This window comes from Dermacentor variabilis, chromosome 11 (assembly GCF_050947875.1).
Source record: "Dermacentor variabilis isolate Ectoservices chromosome 11, ASM5094787v1, whole genome shotgun sequence".
In the NCBI taxonomy this organism is placed as follows: Eukaryota; Metazoa; Arthropoda; class Arachnida; order Ixodida; family Ixodidae; genus Dermacentor; species Dermacentor variabilis.
In genome coordinates, this window is record NC_134578.1 from 49,501,511 (window position 1) to 49,527,368 (window position 25,858).

At 48.4% G+C, this 25,858-nt stretch overlaps 1 protein-coding gene across 1 annotated transcript in view; it reads right to left on the reverse strand.

Moving 5' to 3' along the window:
* The window catches only part of LOC142564080 (A disintegrin and metalloproteinase with thrombospondin motifs like), a 29,936-nt gene extending 6,308 nt beyond the window's left edge, over positions 1-23,628 (reverse strand). Inside the window, exons 1-5 of the mRNA XM_075674922.1 lie at positions 23,503-23,628; positions 21,554-21,625; positions 19,628-19,788; positions 6,142-6,194; positions 743-851 (exon numbers count right to left, since the gene is read on the reverse strand). Of these exons, the coding sequence (XP_075531037.1) occupies positions 743-851; positions 6,142-6,194; positions 19,628-19,788; positions 21,554-21,625; positions 23,503-23,517 (410 nt within the window). The 5' untranslated portion in view covers positions 23,518-23,628. The remainder of the gene's footprint in view (positions 1-742; positions 852-6,141; positions 6,195-19,627; positions 19,789-21,553; positions 21,626-23,502) is intronic.
* Between the last annotated feature and the right edge of the window lie 2,230 nt (positions 23,629-25,858).

The window sequence follows — 25,858 nt, forward strand, 5'->3', positions numbered from 1 at the left end:
CCATGCGACCGCCACTGCACCTGCTTAACTGCATTTGCAGACGCCGCTCCAACAGAACTTGCAGCACCTATGCGACTGCAAAATCGACAGGTCTCGGTCGGGTTCCCAGGTCGAACGTGAGGGTGCCTCCGAGAGCTCTCAAATAACGGCAAGAAGGGTTTCTATAAAAGTTGGTGCTGGAGTAGTTGGTTAGCTAGTTGGCTGTTGGCTAGTTGGCTACTTCGCTCGCTAGTTGGCTAGCTCTAAAAGAACAAGGAGGTGAATGTGTTCGGAGCGCGCATTGCTAGGGCGTCCCGGCGGGGGTTTTAGTCTGGGCAACGGATCACGTTCCCTCCGCCTATGGGTACAGAGCGTGAGGAATGTTTATGTTTCCGGAGGCTAACACGTAAATAATAATAATAATAATAATAATAATAATAATAATAATAATAATAATAATAATAATAATATTAATAATAATAATAATAATAATAATAAAACTTCGCATTGCACTAGAATAAGACTGCTCTTTGAACACCGGCAAATTCCGCCACACTGTCAATTTTTATAGGCTCAGAAGCTGGCTATGCCCTTTTTGATTGGCTCGGAGCATAAATATGGCGGACATCGACAATGGGATAGTGTTTCGCAGTGTCCACTGTAGCGGGGGAAAAGAATTCTTCTGTGCTCCAATAATTCCGCTTATGTAATTGAGGACGATAATGACCCATGCATTTTATATTCGTATTGGGAACCAACATACGTATGTGCGATCTCATGAGCCACCGTAGATACTCCGCTGAACTTGTGTGGATCGTCTTCTGCCACTGCAACATTATAGTCTGTGCAAACGCCAGCAAGGAAAGCGAGACCTGCAAAACCACTGTGAGTGTCAGCTTTTCGTAGGAGACGTAGTTTATCAGAGCGCACAATCATAGTCGCCAAACATGCTTGCGATTGGAAGAAAACAAAAAGGTTCCTTGTCATTCCTCTTCGTAGTCCAAAGTTCACTGACATTTCGATACGCACCGTATGCATTCCGAAACTTCAATAAACTTTTGACTTGGCAAGTGAGCAGAAATTAGAAATTGAAAGGCAGCTCAAGGTGAGTGAAAACTTCAATTTTCTTTTCACATGCACGTAAGACAGGGAAATATTTTTATTAAGGAACTTCTGGAGCAGCTAGAGGGACATTTGTTAAATTTAGGAGATAGTGTGGTAGTCTACTAATGTGGCATTCTACAAAATGTAGCTAGCAACAGGTTTTGCAAAGATTGCCGAAACTCAGTAATATTAGGATATAGGGAAGCACGAAATTGACAAAGTCGAACTCTGTGCCAAAAACTGGTATCGCCTTTCTATAAACGGCGTCTGTAACAACAACTAAAGCGGACATATTTGATACCTGACCTGTCAGCTTACGTGTTAAGGTTAGTATGTGTTCGAAGGAGCACAAAAAGCACTATACACAAATTAAACAAGTATTTTACGCCTATGTAATATACATCAATTTCCGAGCGCTGTAAATGTATTAATAAGTGCAGTTTACAATAATTTGGTGTTGTTTCTCAATGCCGAGAGACAAAGTTGTAAACTTGATGAGTGAGCTTTCTGAAATTTGGCGAAATTGAAAATTTTTATACAATGCAGGTATAAAAAGGAGGGAATGAGGGAGCCGACGCCTCCACGCGAGATGACGTTCACTCGGGCTTTCTCATAGGACGCGCCAAACAGAAGGGAAGAGTACTCCGATATTCTGCAACACTACAGGCTAGACCGAAATTACCCGCCGCCTCACCCAAGCCTAAGAAAGAGGCAGTAACCCTCAAGAAATTCTACACCAACAGCTACTACGTTCACGACATCCCATTGAACCGAATCTCACCCACTCAATATTCATAATTCTGCCCATATTTTGATGCCATGTGATGGGGGGATGTGGCGGAAAACACGACACCATAGACACCGAAACACTCACCGAGAGGCAGTGGGAGGCCAAGAGAGAGAGAGAGAGAGAGAGAAATATAGGAAGGCAGGCATGTTAACTAGTCAAGGGTCTGGTTGGCTACCCTACGCTAGGGGAAAGGAGAAGGCGAAGCGAGAGAAGGGAGAGAGAAGGTGTAGATACGTGTACGGACAGCACTTGAGTTAAAGACGCTCTCGCCAATCATACGTTCTGAGAAAGCACAAAAGTGGCTTCACTGCCTTCTGAGTCGATGATCGGTGGGGACGGTGCTCTGGCTACCAGACGAGGATTCGAAGAGATAGCGCAGCCCAATCGAACAGGCACGGTAGATGACTATGACTACTAGGAATAAGGAGGCCGCCCAACTGTGGCGGAGACTGCGCTTGGCAACAATGAAAGTTTATTCTCTGTATGACAACTTCGGAGGTCTTTCGACGATGCTTTTTTTCCTTGGTCGTTTGCCCCAACTTGGTCAAGTACGCACATGAATATTCTGGAGGTAGCCCACCAGCAGAACTCCTTTCTCACCTTACAGAAACTGTTGCGATTGGCTTCTGCTGTGACGTTTATACACGGAACTTCTGTTGCCTGGCGGAATTTGTTGGCGTTTATTTCTTGGGCTGTTTTTAGTCTCAGGATCATAACAGTAGATTCATGCCTCATCGCCAGTAACCAGTTTGCCCACAAAACCTCACTATTTTTTTTCAAAACATTGCAGAACGGTCACGATACGTTTCCTGTTTTGCGTAGTTGTCAAAAGTATTGCGATCCACTTTGTTAATACGTTTCTCATCTGCAAGTTGCCGAGGATAATGCCAGCAACTCTCTCCCGCGATATTCCCACATATGTACCAATACTTCTGGCTGATATTCGGCAGCCCTTCGTAATCACGTCGAGGATGGCTTTTGCAGTTGCAGGCACAGGGACAGAAACACGTCTTCTTGTGATGCTTCTGATTTCAAACATCAGATTGGCAAGTTTGAAAATTGGCAACCCAACATTTAACGGTAGCATATGAATGGCCAATGTTGCCCAAAGTTTGTGACATTTCACCATCCATCTGCTTCGCACCTTTTCTTGGGGAAACAAGAACTCGAATATAGTCCTAATACTGTTTTGCAGTGAACTTTTTTAAAGGGCTTGCCATGCTCACTTTGAAACTCAGGAAAAGAACAAGCTAAAAATTTACGTAGCTAAAATTTCCGCCATTGAATGCGCGCAACTTGTCCATTATAAACGGCATTTTTTCGCTAGACTTTTTTTTTTGCAAAGAATAAAACCTCGAATTAGTATTCGACAGTAACATGAAATGACGCGAGAGCATGCTGGCAATAAATAAACTGTCGCAAATGAACGTGGACAGGTAATTGAGCAGGCAGAAATAGCGGCAAAGAAATGACCCGTTCTGCAGTATCCGCGATTCACACAGGTTCTTCACACAGGTTTATTCACACCTGAGTGAATAAAGTACTTATTCGACAGGATGGCTCATAAGTCTGAATGGGACAAGGGGTATCAGGAGTATGAAAATAAATTCGATTCGGCCATAGCGCAAAACAACGATGCGAAACCTGGAGTAGGTGTAGGTGTATTAAGCGTTGCACTATTTCGAGCTGCATCAAACAGCGTGAGCATTAGCAGAAGCACGCGGGCGCATTCTCTGCATAAAAAAACATTTTATTCAGTGATGCGTCTAGTCCAATTCGTCTTCGTCTGTGTAGGTTGCGCTCCTTTTGGTGGGAAGGGGCAAAATGAAGCGGCTCTCTTGGCACGTTTTCTATTCAGCCTTCCGCTTCATGTTATGGGCTTCGTTTTTATCACTCCGTAGTTCGTTTATGCATGAGCTGGGAAATGTGGCGCCTACTGATCGTTTTAACGAGCACTCGAGAGGCCAGGTGAAATATTCTCGAGGCCCAGTTTTCCTTGTCGCAGCATCTGTGGAGTGGCTGAGAAGTAGAGTCTTCGATTGTGAATGGTCAGTCGAGGGTTTGAGTACTTGGCGGCGCACTGCGACATTTTTCTGCATAAAATTCTGGAGCAAAACAAAGTCTGCGGACTACATGCACTGTGGGAATCGGTTTAAGCAAAACCTTCATTGGTGCTTGTGAAGAATGTTGTTGCTGCTCAGCGATCACTTGCAAGTAGAGACTAGACGACCGAGATGGACATTTCCATTGGGGACTTCCTCACGCATCAAAAACTCATTGCGCTTGATGTTGCACCCTACGTGTATGACGAAAAAGGAATGACGATAATTGAACGACCGTGACGACATGACGACGACGGCAGATGACGCAACAACGGGATAAAATGACGGCGATGACGCGACTACGACGACGCTAGAATCACTACAACGAGAGGACCCCGATAGAACTGCCACCCCAGCATAATGACGACAATGCACGAGGACCATGATATGACGAGGAGCGAGAGGAGACAATGGCATTACGATGATGGAGGGATTACGGTGCTGGAGTAACAACTGGTGGTATGGCGACGATGTGGCGATGGTATGATAGGAATTGCTTTCTGACCATGGTATGAAGATAATATAAAGATGACGGCCTGAAGACAGCTTGACCTCGATGCTAAAGTAATGCCTAGGATCTGACGATGACGTTATGACGGTGCTGGTGTGACGAAGAGAATGAGGGAGCTTGAATGACGACGACAACGTGATAATAGACAATGGTATGATGACGACTGTAAGGCGATGCCGGCGCAAGGACGTGTTGATGACAGTGGAATTACCATGACAAAATGATGGCGACGGCATAACGGCATGACGGCGATGACGGCAATGACATGATGGTGATAGCATGATGGCGATGAACTGATTAGGACGCAGATCACGACGGCTCGAAGATGGCGGCGAGACAACGACGAAATGGCAGCGCAGTGACAGCGACAGAGCGAAAACAATGAAAGAATGCCGATGACACGAGAACGAATAAAATGGTCACTCTGGCACGAAATGACGACGATGGCAGCACAACGACGACGTGTCGTCCTTAGAGCTCATATGCGCGCTCGCATGCATACTTGGCGTCACGGGCCAGCTTTATTCCCACTGTACCCGCTGTTTGTTTGCATTAAGTCCCGTAGCGTGGGCGGCGTTAATTTGCACTTATACGGTGTCTGTTTGTACGGTGTCCTCTGTCCGTCAGTCTTGTCGATTTAGTGCTCATTATAACCTATGTTCGTTTGCACTGGGTCCAGCACCGGCCAAATGTGCAACGCTGTAGCGAGCAGCCAGCATGGATGGCAACTGTAAGATGACCACAGTGTCACGACGACATTACTTTCAGAATAATCCACGTACATGGCAAGAGCTTTACGGCGAGACAGCAGCCATCAGCACCGGGAAAGTCGTGGAAAAGGAAAAGAACGCTTTGATTTAGCATAGGTTCCACATTTCAGGGACGGTCATGGGATTAATGGGTGGACATCAAAACGACTATGGAAAGTGAGCCCAAATAAGCTATCAGTGTAAATTATAAAAAGAAGCGCGGTCATTGAGAAAGGTATGGGAGGCGTACATTTACAAAAAAGTAGCAAGAGAGAACCTCAGAAGCCAAGAAGATTAAAGAAGAAAGTGCAAGTTCAAGGAAATGAACAGCATAACACAAGCACGGACACACGCACACAGACAAAGCCGGTGACTTCTCAGCAGAAATGGCTTAAACTTCATGTAGCTACTAAAGGTCGCGCAAGAGGGATAGCACGCTAATTGCGAGAGAAAAAGTGCGATATTACTTTGCTTAAAAAATGGTTTATATTGCTTTTGAAGCAGATATAAGTAACGACCCCTTCCTCCATGGAATGAAGAGCTTTCTATAGTAAGATCATGCAGGACGCTTATATAAACCCAACTGCTCCCATATCGATCTGTCCGATTAATGGAACTACGGGATTTCGAATACGGCTCTTTTCAATGAGGATAATTTTTGCCATTTCTGCATTTCTTGTACACTTACATAGGGTGCGTCCTATTTATACGTACCTCTTACTGTGCAGTCAACTCTCAGTAAGCGGTATTTTCTAGGTTTTTTTGTCTCGTCAATATGTGGTCACCGCTTCTTTGAATCTAGCCTGAGACCTCGTGCTTGCTACCAGGGCACTATATAAGCGCAGAGTTAGAGGAGCGGAGTAGCAGCTATCGTTAGTCTGACATCATAGAAACAGCACCACCTACCATGGATTTTCCTGTTGATGAACGTGTCATTCAATTTCTCCGCCAGGTCTTCGCTAGAAAGAGTGAGCATTTTATATCACCAGTTGCCGTTTTAAAGGCGTCTGCACATTAAGGAAAGACGTTTTACGGAGTTTTCCCACAATGATGCAAACAACTTCCTTTTAACCTCTACAAGCGCTCCACGTTTGCGGACAGACAGACAGACAATGAACTTTTATTCAGGTCCTGAGGGACTAGCCGGTGGAGACCCGTTGGGGCCCCCGGCTCGCCGCTGGCTGCTCCCATGTCGGAATCGGGAGGCCAAGCCTCTCCGCTCTTTCACGGGCCCTCTGGACGGCCATGGACTGGAGCTTAAGGTGCGTGCTAGATATGGCCTCGTCCCAGTCCCGTTCGCTGGTGAGGGACGTATCCCGTAACGCAGGACACTGCCAGAGCATATGAGGTAGAGTGCTAACCTCCCCACAATCCGGGCACTGTCGGTCAATTTCTGGAGAAATCCTGCTTAAGAAACTTCGGGAGGGATATGACCTCGTCTGAAGTATCCTAAGCGTGATCGATTGTGATCTGCATAGATTTGGATGCGGAGGCGGGAAGCGCCTGCGTTCCTCTTTATAATGGGAGACGATCTCGTGAAATGTTAATAACGGGTCGCTGTGGCCGAGCTCCTCCGGATCCAATGTAGCCCCATCGCCGTCGCGGCGCGTTAATTCTCGCGCACGGCGGTGAGCAGTTTCATTGGGGTTCGGGTGGCCCGGCAGCACGTTGTCGCCCATGTGAGCTGGGAACCATATAATATAATGCACGGGGTCACAATTAGTTCTGGACTTGTTTTTCAGAATCACCTCCACCTGTTTCGCAACCATTCCCGTAGCGAATGCCCTGACGGCCGCGCGTGAGTCAGTGTAGATATACGGCCTTTTTGAATCCTGCATCGCCAGCGCCACCGCCACCTGTTCTGCCACGTCGGCCGTCACAGCGCCTACCGAGGCCGCAGATAGGAGCTCGCCCTTTTCGCTTACCGCCGTGACCGTGAATTTACCGGAGCGCCCATATTGAGCTGCGTCCACGAAGGCTTCCATGCCGACCGTTTTCTTCAATATCGCCCTGGCACGAGCTGCTCGCCTGCCCGCATTATGTTGCGGGTGAACGTTTCTAGGGAAGGGACTGACGACGTAGGTCCCTCTGGAGTTCTCGTTCAGCTGAACCACCTCGCTGTGACTGAAACGCGGCTGCAAGCCCGCAGCCTCCAAGAGGCGCCTACCGGCGCTGGAGCCCGAAAGCCTCGTGATCTGCGCCGCTCGTTGCGCCTCTATGAGTTCGAGGGCCGTGTTATGAACGCCGAGCTGTATTAGCCTGTCCGTGCTCGCCGTGATCGGAATACCCAGTACCTTCTTGACGCTTTTCCGCATCAACGTGTCAAGCTTGTCCCTTTCAGTCTTTGTCCACTGCAGGGCCGAGACCACATAGTTGATGTGGCTCATAAGAAAAGCGTGATGCACCCTAAGTAGGTTGTCCTCGCCTAGGCCCCCCTTCTTATTGGAGACTCTCATGATTAATCTGAGAATATTCTCGGTTTTGGCGGTCAGATGCGCAATGGTTTTGGCATTACAGCCCCTGGCATCGAGCAACAATCCTAGAACTCTAATCGAATTCACCCTGGGGATCTTCTGGCCGTCCCGCGTGTATACATCTATGGGGATTTGCTCGAGCGGCACGAGCCCCCGAACCCCCTGCCTTGCCGGTCGGTATAACATGAGCTCTGACTTGGTCGGGGAGAGTTGGAGACCCGTGCCCTCCAGGAAGGACTCGGTCACGTCCAAGGCCTCCTGGAGTGCCTGTTCCACGGCCGCCTCCGAGCCTCCCGGACACCAGATCGTAATGTCAGCGGCGTACAGCGCATGTCCCACGTTTGGCACGGCGGCCAGCCGCTTCGAGAGTCCGTGCATTGCAATGTTAAATAGGAGGGGGGAGATCACCGCCCCTTGTGGCGTGCCTCTGTTTCCTAGCGGGAATGGTTCTGATTTGGTCTGCCCCACCTTGACGACCGCCGTCCTGCCCCTCAGGAAGGACTCCACAAACGCGAAAAATCTACCTCCTAAGTTCAATGCCGAAATCTCATTTAATATGAACTCGTGCGACACGGTGTCGAAGGCTTTGGACAAGTCTAGTGTAAGAATGCCCCTGACGTCTCTAGTCCTGTTGTCAATAACCTGTCTTTTTAGCAGTAGCATGACGTCCTGCGTGGAAAGAGATGGTCTAAACCCTACCATATTGTACGAGAACAACCCCTCCCGCTCTATGTGTTTTGGGATCCTGTTATGTATAACGTGTTCGGCAACCTTACCTAAACATGACGTTAGCGAAATGGGCCGGAGGTTGTACAGGCTTGGGGGCTTTCCAGGCTTAGGAATCAGTACCACCGTCGCCTGCTTCCACAAGTCCGGAACACTACCTTCCTCCCATACCTTGTTGATTTCCTTTGTAATGGTGCTAATGGACCGGTCGTCCAGGTTCCTCAAAACCCGGTTGGTTAAGCCATCCGGCCCAGGGGCCGACCTACCATTGAGATCGTAGAGCACCTCCCTGATATCTGCCTCAGAAAACGGATCATCGAGCTTTGGGGCGTCCTCCCCCACGTATTGAGGGCATTGCCGTAGTTCATCCTTTCCTACCGGAAGATACTTTCTTGCCAGGTCTCGGAGAAGGGACGTATCGGAATGACCTTCCTGTTTTTGCTTATGCACAAGTCTATCTACGGAGAGTCTCCGATTACCCTTGGTCTGTTTATCATCGAGCAGGTGCTTAAGAAGGTTCCATTTTCCCCCCGTGCGCATTCGCCCGTCTGCTGCAGAGCAGGCTTCGTTCCATTGTTGCCTGTTGAGCTCCAGACAGTGTGCCTCTATACAGCGATTAAGCTGCGCGATCTTCGTTCGCAGCCTGCGGTTTAGCCTTTGCGTTTTCTACCTCTCCAGCACAGACCTCTTGGCCTCCAGGAGATGCGCCAGGCGCGCGTCCATCCTGGGGGTCTTAAGGTCCGTGGATATTTCCTTGGTGGCCCTTTCAACGTCTATCTTGACCTGCGCGAGTAGATCCTCCAGTGCACCGTACTCCGACTCATCTTCGTCCCGTATCTTTCGAAAGAGATCCCAATCAACGTACTTAAATATCCTAAGCGGGGCCGCTCTGATCCTGATTGATAACGCCACAATGTGATGGTCGCTCCCTAAGTTTTCTTGCAAGTTAGTCCAGGCTGCGTCAGTGTTTCTAACAAAAGCCAGATCTGGCACCGTGTCCCTCGAGACCGAGGTGCCTATCCTCGTGGGAAAGCGGGGGTCCGCCACTAGGGTCAACGCGCAGTCTTCTGCCGTGCTCACTAAGTTCACTCCCTTCGCCGTTTGTCTATTATAACCCCAGGCCATGTGCGGGGCATTGAAGTCCCCTGCCACTATCAGAGGGCTGTCACCCGCTATGGCGACTGCCCTGCCTAGGAGTCCGCGAAAACTCTGCCTCTGATCTGTCGGAGGGCTGTACACATTGAGGACGAATATGCTTTGTTTGATCCTACAACTAGGGATTATCTCAACCACCTGCGCCTCCAATCTAGTGCTAGCATCAGCTCTGCCTATTGTGATATCGTGCTCCTGGAAGGAAATTGCCCTCTTAACCATAGTGATTACCCCTCTCCTACCGTCTCCTCTCGTCGAGACAACGCGGTAACCCGAGAAGGTCGCTTCCTCACAAAGGGTCTCCTGTAGGAGCAGGACATGCGGTTTGTCCGCTTGTGCTTTCACGAACTGTTGTAGCGAGGCCTTGCGCCTCTTGAAGCTGGCACAGTTCCATTGCCACACAAATAATTTGCCTGTGTTGTCCGCCATTGTGTCTCTATATAGTTAGCATCCCCTTCAGCGCGGTGCACTTGCCCGACGCCTCGGAATCCTGATGTGCTCTCTTAACTTTACCGGCCACCTTCAGTCTGCTTACGTCAACAAGCTTAGCCTCCATTATCCCCATTCTGCGGTTGAGGGTAGCAATGGCCTCAGACTGTTTCTTGATGGTCTCGGATTGCTGCTCGATAGCTCCGGACTGTGTCTTAATCGCCTCCGCTAATCGATCGAGGAGTTCTGCAAGCGATCCTTTCGCGATGGCCGCGGCGGGCATGGAAGCCGATACGGACGCCTCCTCCATCAGCTCCACCGCAGCCTCGGTCGACTCGGGAGGGGGCGCCTTACGCTTTGCGTGACCCAGCACTGGTTTTTGCGCTGGTGTGGACGACGTGCTGCCATGACCGTGCTGTGCTTTACGAATCGATTCGAGGTCTGCCCTCAACTTACGCATTTCCGCCTTGAGCTGCGCGTTTTCCTGCTTTAAAGCCGCAAGACGCGGATCCTCCATCTGCTCTGGCAGTGTGCCATGCGTTACCTTCTTTCCAGTCGTCGTCTCCGTGACCTTGTCCACCCAGGTAGGTCCCTCCTGGATGCGAACACTGGAGCGCGAGCGTCCCCTAGAACGGGAGCGCGCTCTGCTGACGGGATGCCCGCTAGATCGGGAGCGCGCTCTGCTGTCGGCGTGCTCCCTGGATCGGGAGCGCCCTCTCGTTGCCGAAAGGCCCCGGGAAGGGACCGCGCCTGCCACGCAGGCATCACGTGATCCTGCAGCCACTTGCGCCTCCCGGGCGCGCCGCCGGCGCTGCCGCCTCCGACGCACGATGTACGGCACCTGGAAGCGCTGGCTGCACCTGCGGTCGGCCGTCAGGTGCGCGCCTCCACAGATGGCGCACTTTGGGTCGCACTGATGATCTTCTGGTGGGGAAACCATGGCACAACCGCGGCATTTCCTTTTGTCCTCGCCGTTAGGGCAGACGTCTGCTCTATGGCCGAGCTCTCCACACGTGTAGCAAACGTCTACTTGCCTGCGATACAGGGCGCAAGGCAACATGACCGTCCCGCAGACCACGTGATTCGGCACCCTTTGTCCTTCAAAGAGCACAACGATCGTGGGGGTCTTCTTGATTCTTCTTACTTCTAATGCCTGGGGGTTTCGGTGGTTGACAATGAGCGCCTTTAGATCGGCGTCGCTGATCTCGGGGTCCACCCCCCGCACCACTCCCTTGCAGGTGTCATCCGATGCCGCCACGTATGCTGCCACGTCGAAGGGCCCCTCCTTCGTGTGGATCCTCTGGATCTTGGCGTAGGCGCGCGCGTTCGCTTCATGCGGCGTGGAAATAACTAGGATGTTCTGAATGCCATTGGGGCACACCGTGTCATCCCGCACTTGCGTCGGCGCCAGGGCCGCCGCCATGGCCAGCGCCCGGGCGAGGTGTATCAAATCCGACTTCTTTAAGTCCAGCCCCCCTCGAGGTCGAACGATGATCTTGAATTGCTCCCTCGGTAATCTGGGGAGCCTCGAGGCGTCCACGATACGCTTCAACGCGCTTCGTGGTGCGGCAGTGCGGCTGCCGCGTTTCTCGCCTTTTTTCTTCGCTTCGGGCCCCGGTATCCGCGGCTCGCCCGGCCCGGTCTTCTTCTTCTTTTTGCCCAGCGCTGTTACCCAGCCTGAGCACTCCGCATCCTCCGGACTAATATCCATGCCTTCAACAATCACCACTCTTGGATTGGAGGCCATAGCACCGCGTCTCGCCGCCACTCGCCGAGCGTCTCGAGCGAGCGTCTCGCCGAGCGGCCACCGCTCTGCCGTTAGGCTGAGCGCGTTAGGTTTAGCGGCGCGCCAGCGTGGTCCACCAGAAACAGCTCGGCGAAAAGTCACAAAAGCACCCACCGGTCAAAGTTCGGTGTCCTCCGGTTCCTTGCGACCAACCGCGTCGAATACTGCAATTGTGTAACATCGCAGCCAAAAGAACCTGCCAAAAACATTTAACAAAGCGGGAGCCGATATGCAGCCGTCCGCACTGGTCGGCTCTTCTTCTTCTTCCCCACGTTTGCGGATCTTAATTTTTTCCGGCAATATCGCATGATACAATATTCGACCAAATGCAAATCTTGTGTAGAAAGGGGGCATATGGATCACATTATCTGGGCCTGTTCTCCTGCGCCGAGACAGGAGCAAGAAAATAACGATGGTAAGCAGTGGCAGACCGTGCTGCTCAGCTCGGCTCCCGAAGACCAACTTTCGGCCGTCCAGCAGGCCGAGGATGCCACCAGAGCCCAAGGGCTTCTGGCCGCCGTCTAGGCGGGGTTTTGCAGCGAAGCTCTATACCTTTACCGTCCAAGGCAATTTTCGTGTCGCTGTAGTAAGCAAAAAACTCCTCATACGAGTGCCGATCGCGAAGATAGCGCAATGTCGGGCCGACCCGCGGCGGAGGTGAATCAGACGTTAAGCACTAGACATATGTGGGCTGATCCCGACGATAGTGCAATGCCGGGCCGACCCGCGGCGGAGGTGAACCAGGCGTTAAGCACTACACATATGGGGGCCGATGCCAAAGATGGTGCAATGCCGGCCCGGCCCAAGCCGGAGGTGAAGCTGGCGTTAAGCACTCCCCATACGTGGGCCAATGCCAAAGATGGTGCAATGCCGGGCCGACCCGCGGCGGAGGGGAAGCAGGCGTTAAGCATTCCCCATACGTGGGCCGATCCCAAAGATCATGCGATGCCGGCCCGGCCCAAGGCGGAGAGGAAGCAGGCGTTAAGCACTCCCCATGCGTGGGCCGATCCCAAAGATAGTGCAATGCCGGGCCGACCCGCGGCGGAGGTGAAGCAGGCGTTAAGCATTCCCCATACGTGGGCCGATCCCAAAGATCATGCAATGCCGGCCCGGCCCAAGCCGGAGGTGAAGCTGGCGTTAAGCACTCCCCATACGTGGGCCAATGCCAAAGATGGTGCAATGCCGGGCCGACCCGCGGCGGAGGGGAAGCAGGCGTTAAGCACTCCCCATATGTGGGCCGATCGCCAAGATAGTACAGTGCCCGGCCGACCTGAGGCGCCATTAAGGGGTCCACTTACACAGCTTCGCTGGTCATCCTTCTTCACAGAGTTGAAGGCACTGAGAATTTTTCGTTGACGTTTTCATTAGGCAACTACGTAGGTGCTAGCTAGTTGCGACACGCAGATTTACATCTGCTTGTTATGGCATGCGATGTTCTTGAATTATGTAAACATGCTTTTTACGGGACGCAAGAGATCACATGTTAAGTTTTCTCCTGTATTTCTTTAGTTGTGGTGAATATTTTCTTTATATGATTTGATATTCAAACGTTGTTTTTCTTAAATTTCTTATGATTTCTGATTAAAATTAATCAATGGTGATGAATGTGGTGCTTTGGGGCGCAAGGGCCAAATTTAGCCAAAGAGCGCCAGGCCAGTGCTAATGAGTTCGTAGTGGAGCTATGAATAACGAAGGGCAGATATTACGTGGCTGTAAAGAAGCCTAAAAACAGTCAGTCTAAAGCACATAAAACCTATACGAGATAAAATTATGCCTGTGGTTAATGGGCTGTACAATAGACATGAGAGATACATTGTGAGATAATGATGATATAGTGAAATATCTCATAGATAAACATTTGAAATAAGCATTACTGCCTTAAGAGAGCCCTTGAGATACAAGGGCCTGGAGGCATGTGCTATACAAGACTACCATCAAAGCGGCATCCTCTTTCTAGAGGATGTGCTATGGAAGTTGTGGAGCTAAAAACTTGCAAGTCGACATAGTTCAAGAAACCTATAACTGCTTTGGTGTCAAACAACACTGGAAGTATAGCGCGCAAAGGACGATCCACAAAGACTAGACAGGAGAAGCGCTATCTTCCCGGACACAGGTAAGAAGTTCCGCTGCCTACGTCCTTGGTTGGACAGCGAACTTTGGACCGAGGCTCAGAGTCCTGCTGACGTCCTCCGGGACATCAATGTCGTCGAAGGTGTGGATATGGTTACTGATAGCCGCACGCTTCCCACGAAGCACTAGGGGAAGAAGGTTGTCCAAAACAAGGTGGCAGAAGGCCTCCGTAGAGTGGTCGAGCAGTCCGGAAAACTCTCGCTATTTCTGACGCGCTCGTGTCTGGTTATAATCAGTAAAGATGCTCGCGTGCAACCAACCAGCCCAAGCTTATACTCTTTCAAAGAACGCTTCTGCGCCAAGAAACATTGCAGGATGGAGAGGGATATGCTGGCGATATACAAGAGGAAAATGTTTGTTTCTCTCAGCTTCGGCTTCCCGACACTTCAGGAGGACGTAGAGAACTGTCAGCCTCTCACAACATCTACCACAGGTTGTAGGCTCATTTCCAGTCAGTAAAAAATTGCGGGTGCCACACGTGTGTCCTATGCTCAGCCGACAAGATACAACATCAGTTCGTCGTCTTGTCGTTTTCGGGGGCGAGAAATATAACTTTGGCTTAATCAAGTGAAGATTATTCTTAGTTTTCATGTCCCACAAGCGTTGCCAGTGGCTTCGCAGTTTCTTTCGTAAGAAAGGCTTCTGATCTGTGACAGGGACACCAGCCGTAGGAATAACAGCTTGTGATGTGAGGGATGTGGCCATTTCGTCAGCTAGTACATTACCCTCGATGCCCCTACGGCCAGGTACCCAGCATATAATGACATTCTGGTTATATATATATATATATATATATATATATATATATATATATATACGCTCTACAGAGAATGGAATAGAGCTCAGTAAGTACCGCGTTTTTGTGTTTACAGAGCGACTTCAAGGCTTTTACGACGCTTAAGGTATATGTAAATATAACTGTTTTTTGAAGCTTTCATTTTCTTATGTTTCAAAGGCCGACAATAATGCATGGGCCTCAGCCATAAATATACTTGTTTCAGGATGCAGTACACCGGATTCTGCGAAGGATGGACCAACAGCTGCGTAAGACACCCCGGCATTCGACTTAGAAGCTTCTGTGTAAAACTGGAGTCCTAAGAAATGCGTTTTATTATGTGCCTCTGACGCATGTTTAGTGATCTCTACAAAGATGTGTCACACTCTATCAGCTGCCACTGCCATGGCGATAACAGGTTCGCCGGAGCCATAAGACAATGTTCAAGCACCGGAACACCCATTTCCTAACTAAGGTTCCTTTCACGCAAAGAGAACGGCCTTCTCGCTGCAGGTCGGTTATTGAAGAGTATGACAGCAGTCATATCGTTTATGCATGAATAAGAGGGATGTTCGCAGTTTGAATTTATTTTAAGGAAATATGGAAAACTGCTATATGATCTCTGAAGATTGAGCGACCATACATTTTCTTCTGCATAAAGGTTTTGTACGGGACTTGTCCTGAAGGCTCCGGTCGCGAGGTGGGTTCCGAAATGATGGACAGGGTTCAACATTATTAAAGCGCTTGGTGTAGCGGACTGATATACTATAGCGCCGTAGTCAAGACGTGAGCTGACAAGACACCTGTACAAGTTCAAAAGACATTTCCTATCACTGCCCCATGCTGTACTTGATAGAAGTCTCGATAAGTTCATTGTTTTAAGGCACTTGGCCTTCAAGTATTTATTATGCGGGATGAATGTTAGTTTCGAGCCCAATATGATGCCGAGAAGCTTGTGCTCGGCACTTACAGGCAATCTGGTACCAGAGAGCTCAATAGCAGGATATGGTACTATTCCTCTCTTATTCGTGAAAAGAACTCACGTAGTTTCCTGTGGGCTCAACCAGAAACCGTTTTCCTCACCCCATTTCGCCACTTTATTTAAGGCATGCTGGACATGGCGTTCGCAGACAGCAAAGTTGCATTATTTAAATCCAATCTGCACATAACCCACATGCACAGAGTATGACACTGTCCATGGAATAGCCGTGCGTAAAGAATGCATTTTCAAGATAAAGAGTGTGCAGCTTAGCACACCACGTTGTGGAACACCAGTTTCTTGGGCGAAAGACCTCGACAACGCATAGCCCACCCTTACACGAAATTTGCGGTTAGAAAGTTAACTTTCGATGAGACTCAACATACAGTCGCGGATACCCACAGCGGAAAGATCTCGGATAATACCAAAGTGCCTTGTGGTGTCATATGCTTTCTCCAAATCAAGAAATACAGAGAGAAAAGCTGTTTGTGCATGAAGGCCTCCCTTGGCCTCAATGCGGACAAGGTGGTCTGTGGACGACCTGCCTTCTCTGAAACCACACTGGTAAGGTTCTAGTAGTCCGTTGCTCTCAAGAAGAACTACCAGGTGCCAGTTTATCATCGTTTGAAAGAGCTTGCAGAGACAGCTTCTCAAAGCCATAGGTCTGTCTCTACTAGGTAAGGACGGGTACTTACCTTGTCTGGGTATGGGTACTATTGTAGCTTCTTTCTAAGAAGATGGAACATACTCAGCGGTCCACATGACATTAAAAAGTGAGAGGAGTATTTTCTGTGTTTCAGGGTGAAGGTACTTGATCATTTCATATATGATATGGTCACTACCTGGTGCTGAGCTGTTGCGACAAGCAAGAGAAGTTTTAAGCTCAGCTAAACTGAACGGGCTGTTGTAATTTTCATTTTGGGCGCATTTCCCATCAAGGGCCTGTCACTCTGCGCGTTCTCAGGAATGATTGTGTGTAATGAGATGCACTGGAGATATATTCAAACTGTTCCCCCAGACAGTCTGCCTGATCTTCCAGGCCATCTCCTTGGGTACTTACTAAGGGCACGGGGTTCGTATCTCGGCCTTTTAGTTTATGCACCCTATTCCACACCTTCGCATCGTCTTTGGAAGAATTTATCCCAGAGATGTACTGCTCCCAGCTCTCTCTCTCTCTCTTTTCACGTCGACGTGTTCTCCTGCCTTGTGATGAGACCTGTTTGAAATTAATAAGGTTTTCAGCAGTTGGAGAATTGAGAAACAGTCCCCAAGCTTTGTTTTGATTTTTCTTACGTTTTTCTTTCTTACGTTCGTCATTCCACTATTGGATGAGACGATTCTTTGCCAGTCCGTTAAATTGTTGAATGCATTTTGTTGGAGCGTCAATAATAAAACCAGTGAGGTATGTCACAGCATCGCCTACATTAATATCAGAAATGTCGTCCCCGCCTAAACACGTGAGTTCTCGAAACAGCTCCAATTTCGTTGATTCGAGGTTCCAGCGAGGGAAATGCGACGAGCATGCATCTGGTTTTGCTAGCTGTAATGTAATTGGGAAGTGGTCGCTTCCATAGGGGTACTTGAGGACAGACCGCTCCAGGTACGAAAATAGTGAGCTGCAAACTGTGCTCAAATCTATGGACGAGTATGATTTATGTGTAACATTGTAGTACGTTCGTGCTTTTTTGTTCAATAAACATGCACCTGAAGAAAGCAGAGAATTTTCTATCAGGCGCCTACGCACATCGTAACGCGTGTCGCCCCACAGGGGGCTATGTGCAGTTAGATCACCAACGACAATGTATAAGTTTTGTAAGTTGACAAGAAGAGGAGACGTACATCGAACTAACCTGATTAGCTTACCAAATAGCACAGCTCGTACTGCAACTGCCTCGAGGGGGGTTCGGAGATTAATTTGCTGACATACAACGCTCTCCTCGGCTATTACGGCTACACCCCCCGAGGAGGTGTAGCCGTAATAGCCGAGGAGGTGTAGCCTAAGGAGCGGTCGAGAGATTCTCGCCGCTCCTTAGGCGCTAGAGGTGCCGTTTGACTAAGTGTCGTGTCGACCGCCTCCTGCGAAGCGCTGGACACCCGCTCTTCAGAGCGATTGGTTTGTCGAGAAAGCCTCTTCTCAAGAAATGAGGCCTTTGAGGCCATCAACCGGCTCACTGTGTGTGGGCGGGACAGCCGCCAGAGTCGGTTGCGGCGCTGCCCACTGACGCCACACTTCGGCAAAGCTATTCTTTGGCATGAAGGATACGCACCTGCGTGCCTCTTTGAACGAAATATTCTTTTTGATTTTGATGACCACTATTTCTTTTTTCTTTTTTTCCAACATGGGCAGGACCGCGAGTACGCGGGGTGCTCCCCTTCACAATTCACACAGTGTGGAGTGCTCGTGCACGACTCGGACGGATGTTCATGGTCTCTACATTTGGCACAGGTTAGTTGGCCATGGCAGTTCTGGGAACTGTGGCCCAACCTTTGACACTTAAAGCATGGGAGGGGATTTGGTATATACGGCCTGACGCTCATCTTCACGTAGCCTGCCTCGATTGTTTCGGGTAGAGCACTTGAGCCGAATATGAGAATAAGATGCTTAGTCTGTATTACTTTACCATCGCGCCTCATCTTGATTCGTTTTACACTGATCAAATTCTGGTCACTCCAGCCTTCAAGTAATTCAGCCTCTGTCAGATAACTATCAGGTCACTATTAGATACAACACCACAGCTGGTGGTCATGGTGCGATGCGGTGTCGCATTCCCTGGAACGTCAACAAAAGACACAAGATTCGGCAGCCTTTCATATTGATTTTTATCTCGGAGTTCCTAAAGAAGATTTCCACTTGCCAGTTCGGAAACTTTATAGCCTTGACCAAGAACATCGGTTGGTTATTTCGACACCAGAGAATCAGAGATCATTCTCGCTGACTTTGCGGTTTTCTCGCAGTGTATGACATGTAATTTGGGAAAGTTTTCACTAGGACGGCCACAAAACCTAAATACTTCTTCGGTGCGCCCTCGTTTATGAGGGCGATCAGGAAGGGGAGAAAAGAACTTGCCATAAATATAGGCGGAAATTCGGCAGCACCAGCAGCTAGCCATCATGGAGCCCAACAAGGGGACGCTGCAAGACTGTGAGAAAAAACGTCCTGCAAGCGCCAGCAGTATGGCACTACAATAACCAAATCTGTTATAAACAAGGTTGGCTATCCCACACAAGGTTAAGCCTTGCTGCCTGGAAAAAGTAGAAGTAAAAGGAAGCGGAGAGAAGACAGGCAAGATCGAAAGACAAAAATGAGAGAGGAGGATAGGAAAAGGCAACTACCGATTTCCCCCGGGTGGGCCAGCCCGAGGGTGCCGTCTACGCGAAGCCGAGGCCAAAAGAGGTGTATTGCCACCGCCAAGGGCCCATACCCAGTATTGGCTCAACCCCCAGGATCCCCTTTTCCCCGGACGCGGCTAAGCCACTCATGGTTAAACGCGGGAGGGTCCAACCCTCATGTGCTGGGGTACGTGGTCGTGCAGTATACCAAACGCCTGCTCACGAAGACGCATTTGCAGGGTAAAATTACGCAAAACTATTTCGTTACAACCACGTATAACTCTTTTCAGAAATTGCAAACCCGTAACCGAACATGCCCAGGCGCTGGGCAGGCTGTGCGCGTTAAAGAAAGACACAGGAAAACGAAACATGACATCACCTTCTACAGCCGGCACGCTCCTCTGCGGGCTCCTAAATGTGACAAATTCTAAATTAAAGCCGGTCCGTTGTCATCAGATTACTCATGAAGCAGTATAAACCAACAGCTAGAAAGAAAAAAAAACTAAGACGATGGTGACAGGCTTGCGCAGGGAACACGATCACTTAAGTGTGCTTTCCGGAAACAACACGGCCGAGGATTCTCGCAAATACTTTCAATAGAATTTACATACCTGGTAAGGCGCACCACAACGTCACACTGTGTGAACTGGCATGACTTCGCCAAATGTGTCGTCTTATTCAGTGTATCTTGCATATCCACAGCACAGACGTTCGGTTCTCGAAGCTCATAGAGTGCCTTCCCGCAAATATTTCTTCCAGCGCTGGCTTCGTCCTGTGAGAACGACATACACCAAATTGCAAGCATGAAGAATCATGCGCAGAAATGTGAAAGAAGTTTGGAACGCTTCGTGGACAGACTTACGATTGTGGTTCCACACCATGCCGTGCCATGCGCGGCGTCATGTCGATATTGCACTTTCAAGCGAAGTTTCATATGCGTCTTTATTCGAGTTTGGCGTCGGTGCCTCGCCAGATGAACGGGGCCAACGAAGCCATGTCGTGCAATTTAAGGTTGACATGGTGCGCCTATCCTGATATCGGTAGCCGATACGTGTGTCATCGCTATAGCTTTAGTGTGGCTTATCCAGCGGCGCTAGTATTCACGTTTTTAGTTATGATCATCTAGGAACATATTGTAGGACTTGAGATATCATTGACAGCGCTTTAAAAGTTGAAGCCGCATTCGATTAGCATTCTTTGCATACTACTGGCATTTACAGCCTATCTAGCTACCTAGCCTCTTACTGCTTACCCAGTGGGCCAAGTTGTCTATCAGCTTCGACCACTAGGTATATGCACATGGACATGATGCCGTCGTGGTCGTTAAATCGTCATAATTTCAGCTCTGTGAGCTGAATCTCATCATGCCATCGTCGCAAGGCCTTCTTGTAATGACTTATAATGGTTGGTCTTCTTATAATGGCTTACGCCTATCTAAACCCCGAGCGGGAATTTTGTGAGATAATTGCGATGACCGATCTCAAAGTTTATTCTACCAACTTTAGCAGCTTGAATCGAGGAAGAGAAACAGGGCTTACGTTAAACGAGAGGACCTAGTTTTGGGTGTCACTTGGGGGTTCGGTCTTAAAATGAGGTTTGTTCCTATCCTCCATCGCGAATTGAAAAAGGCTTGCGACGTGGAGTATTGTTAATAAAAAAAACAGATGTTAGTGTCCTTGAAAACAGGTACAAAGTCGTTAAATGTTAGAAATAGTGTCTTCTTAAACTTTATTGGGGGCGTCTGCATCATTTTGTCCACATTTTAAGATGTCTGAAAATATGAGTAACCATCGTCGAGCCCAGGCGTCAATTACAGCTTAAACAGAGAAGAAAAAAAGAAACTGAGTAATGAGTTATAGCAAGGAACAGTTGCCTTATACAGCCTCCTAAAAGTGCCTATAACAACCGCTTTCGAATGTTATCGACCTAGCTTCACCTGTCGTTTTACATGCGTGCGGCTGAGTAATGTACACCTTCAGTATGACGTGTTCAGCTGTGGAGATTGTATGTTCCAGATGTTAAGGTTCCGAATCGGCTATTGTTTTACGTACGTAAATTCGCAGATTATTCGTCGAATGACGCACGAGGATTACAAATGACCAGGAAAGGTTTAGAAACACTTACAAGTGACCGAGAGTTTTATCCCCCATTGTTCCGTGCAGTGTAGTCAGAGCAACAGGTGGTGTCAAACGACCATAAAACGTGGACCGACAGAAGAAAGTTTAGGAAGAGCTCGCCCGCGGTAGACTCCTAATTCGTATGAGACGGCGGGTGCATAAAAGTATAGTGGAAGAAGTGTCGCCGCGCAAATTTAAAGGCCTTCGTAGTTTCCTGAGCTCGAAGTGTACGGCTCGTGTCAGCCAATTTTAGGTCCGACAGAAGCCGTACATTCCAGTAAAACGCAGGCTGGTGCCGAGAGGAAGAAAATAGATGCTACGTATACAAAAGTACCGGTAAAGCATCACAAACCGTGGGAGGTTTAGTGTCGCACGGCGCTTTTAAACAAAAGTGCTGGTTTCTGCTTGAAAATAGCTCACCTCTGTTCGGAGAACTCCATTAAGCTGGAATCGTATAAGTGGATCAGTCATTCCAGTGAAATAAAGGGCAACCTTTACGCCAGAAAAAAGGCAGGAAGAAGAAACAAACATTGTCAGTAGCGCGCATTCGTAAAACGTGTGAACCTGACGTCAGTAATTCCCGCCGCTCTATCGCCGCGTCTAAAAGGGCAAATTTGAGATCGCGTTGTCGTTACCGTGCTACTACACGTGCTGCTGTAAACGCTTTCGCGTTCACAGCCGCGCCTTATAATTTTATATAGGAGGTCTTGGTGTTGCTTGATATGACTTTTTGGTGAAATAGAGAAAGTGTTTTACATGCCAACGCAAAAAAAGATGAGTTGCGTAAAAAATGTATATTCGTACATTTTTCGCTATCGAAGGCTTGGACAAGCTTTTGAAGGTGCCATCCCTTGAAATTTTGAAACGAAGCTATAGACAACTGGACGCCCAGTGTTGTCAGCCTGTCGCACAGCTTTGCCGCGCATTGTTAGTAACTTGCAACAACACTACGCTATGGGCAAATTCAGCTCAGCTTATGCACAATAGATAATATTTGCGGGACATACGTTAAACATACAAGAATTTCATAGAGGAAACGACTTACACTTGTTATTCATGCGATTCTCTAGACACCTTTGTAAATTAGAACTTGCTATGCACAGAGAATTAAAAAAAACTAACGTTATGGGCATACTTCATTTCAAATGAGCAACAAGCTTACGTTCATATACGCCAGAGGACAAAGTTGGGAAAAGGTGGTAGTTAGTTCCTAGAGTCAAAGAAGAAGGTTTCCTACGCTCGCAAATTCAGCTACAAAAATATAATCAATTAACATATGCGAGGCATTGGATATAATTTGCAGCTTCACTTACCGTGCGAATAAAAGGGACGGAGAACACGACACCAGCGCACATGCTTTGTCGTGCTGCCTTTGCGTTCAGTTTTTTTCCTTCCTTCCCGCTGTGTGCAAAGTTGCAATCTTACCGACTCCCCCAACTATCGGCGGTTATTCAGTACCAATGCATTCATCGTACACATCAATATTAATAAGCACATAACCAAATTAGGCATTATGCACCATGTGCCCCACAGTGATAAATATATGGCTAGATGGAGTAAGGTTTCAGTAAGGTTAATTATAAAACTTTTCTATGGATTCACATAGGGAAGTTGCATTTTATATTCGAACCTGTCATTTGATTGCTTTGAAACTTGGTGTCGCCGTTAGCAGGCCTTTAGGTTGAACATGCATGACTTTGTGTTGTGCTGACTCGTGCTACAGCCGAAGACGGGATGCGGTTTTAAAGCCGAAAAAGCCGTACGAACAAACGTAAACAGGACAGCGAGTGTGTTTCTTCTTATTATTTTTAATTTGAAAATGATAGTGCAATAATTAACTTTGCGCTAAGAATTTTGAGGGTGCGAAGGAGCCAGCTCTGGGTAATCTCGCATTTGCCCGCTAAACTGGAGGTGCTCGTATTCTCCGCCGTCTAAGCACAAACATCCTCGAAGAATACAACGGAACCCTTACCATGGAATTGCTATCACATCCCACCACTCCTGCTCTCAGAAAACCAACTCTGGAGCAATATGGCACGGGATGCAAGAAACCGTTGCTATACTTTTATCTCTTATTTATTTGGCTAACTACAACGCGCTCCATCATAATACAACTGTATGTACTTTTGTAAACAGGTTTCATTGTACAGATGAGCCAGCTGAGCGTTGCAATGCGTGCCTCTGAGCGTGAAAAAGGTCGTCTAGGATAATGCCTGCACCGACACAGAGACTGCCAGTAATGGGCTGAGCGATATTAAGCAATTGTATGGCTTCGGCGGCACTAGGACTATGGTCAAGGGAAGCAGAAACAGTAATCTCTCAGCCGCGAAATGGGAAAAAGATTACGGAATGCGTTATTCACAACTTACCGCATTTAGAGACATGGCTAGGTAGATCACGAGATCCCGGGTGTCACAAAATGCTCTTTCATATTGGGCACTTACTACAAAGCAGACTTCGACGACGAATCTATCAGTAAAATTCCACTTCTTTGGTGTTTCTGCAAAAGTTCGTGCAACAAGAAAAAAATATAAGAAAAAAAAACAAGCCTGCCAGTAGTCCAGAACTGCCCGTTCTGCGTATGGTTTATTTTTAAAGCGTTAGCGCCGCAATATGTTGAATACAGTGCACAGGAAATTGGAATAAGTGCCGCATTTACGCTGCACAAAAATCTCACGACATAGGAAACGTATCACCTGGTACACATAAGGCGTTAATATCTACTGAAACGAGACAATCTCGCAGTGGTCTATACCACAATAGACCTCAGACTCTGCCCAGGTGGCACTGCGGAAAAAGCCGTCACCAGCGCCCCCATCGGAGCCTTGGCGCGAACTGATTAGTGGAAGGAGAGCTGTCCGCAAGCGAAGGTCCATAGGCCACAATGGACCCCTCTCTTTCGTTTGTGTTGAGGCACGGTTTCCTAAAGATCAAGGACCTGGAAAGCTTCTTCCGCTCATCCACGCTTCGGAAAGAAAGCTCTGCAGAGCGAAGTACGTGTACAATATAAAATAAAGTAGCAAGTGTTATTTCGGCGTGCTGCAACACGCAAGTACAGATAGCATCAGGTTTGTCTGTATGCATATCAGCATAAAAATCCAAGCATTTCAAATTGGTTCATATTGAATATGTCCTGCACACAAGACTTTAGTATCTCCTACATTTTTATATATTTTATCGTGATGTTTTGTCTCGCAATTATTTAGAGAGAGTATCCTTTCATAACTTTTTCCAGGGCAGCAAACAGAAAACGTTTTCCAAGGCATCAAACAGCGTGAGATCATAGCGAAAGAAGCTTCCTACAGTGCCTACGCGCAGCATCTTTCTTTCTCGCAGGAGCTACAGCATCGCCCATACCTTAATTTGAACTTTTCGCAGACGCTTCGAGCAACAAGCGCGCACAAATAAATGTAAATACACGCGACATTTTTTTTTCTTTACACACGTGCGTTACTTCGCAATTACTCGTCCAGTGCTCCTACAGCAACTTCATTGCTCACATTTGAAAAACGCAGTCGAGCAGGCTCAGCGCATTGCGAAGCGTGCTTGTATCGGCGCAGCACATACAAAATACCGAAAGTAGAAATGTGCTCGCGATAGAACGATGCTCTAGAACAAGATTTTGAGTTCATAAACGAACCAAAATGTTTGGTTAAGCTGACCTGCCAAATCTCTCCGTTCCACTTCTTGAGTCAAGCGGAGGCAGACGTCTGTTAAAAGGTGGAGATATCGATGTCACATAAGCAGGATGGTTCGCAACGTTGTTTTTTATGTTACCAACGAAGTGGCGGCTGCAAATTCTTGAGTTTTCGCTTGGTTACCACGGTCCTCCGTCAGGGCTACGCAACACAATTACAGAAGAACAAAATTGTCGCACTTTCTCATGCGAGCCGATGTGTTGTGGACCCGCCGTGGTTGCTCAGTGGCTATGGTGTTGGGCTGCTGAACACGAGGTCGCGGGATCGAATCCCGGCCACGGCGGCCGCATTTCGATGGGGGCGAAATGCGAAAACACCTGTGTACTTAGATTTAGGTGCACGTTAAAGAACCCCAGGTGGTCGAAATTTCCGGAGTCCTCCACTACGGCGTGCCTAATAATCAGAAAGTGGTTTTGGCACGTAAAACCCCATAATTTAATTTTTTTAATGTGTTGTGGGGAATGCAAGTAATCCGATTACCCAACAGGTTGAACGGCCCGTATCCAGCGCTCTCGCCTTTCCCCTTCATACGATCGCGATGGAAATCGGTAAAACTGAACGTTGTTATTCCGTCCTTCACGTTCATGGCAATTTACAACACAACAGTAGCGTCGATTGCGGCGTTTCTTCGTAGCGCGCGGAGCTATCGCGGTTGCCGTCACTTCTGCCATCAGTCTGAAAAGTGAGCCAGCAAGCGCTTTATGGCAGTCCGGCGGCGCGTCCGACTAGCGTAGAAATTCATAGCTCTCTGTCTGGGTGTTAAATGCGCAAAACACTCGCAATATGGACCAAAATCTAGTTAAATTCTTGTTTCGCCGTCGCTAGCTGCATAGGAAACTTAGCAAGGGAGTCGGGCTTCGCACTACTCAATTACTGCCTCTTCGCACCGGCAGGTGGCACTACGCGTCTTGCAAAACTCCAGAGTCTGACGTCCATATGACGCGGTGCTCAGTTATCTGGGTGGTAGCGTGCACCACCTTTTTTATTTATTTATTTATTAGTAAAAATACAGATAATTGCATGTGCG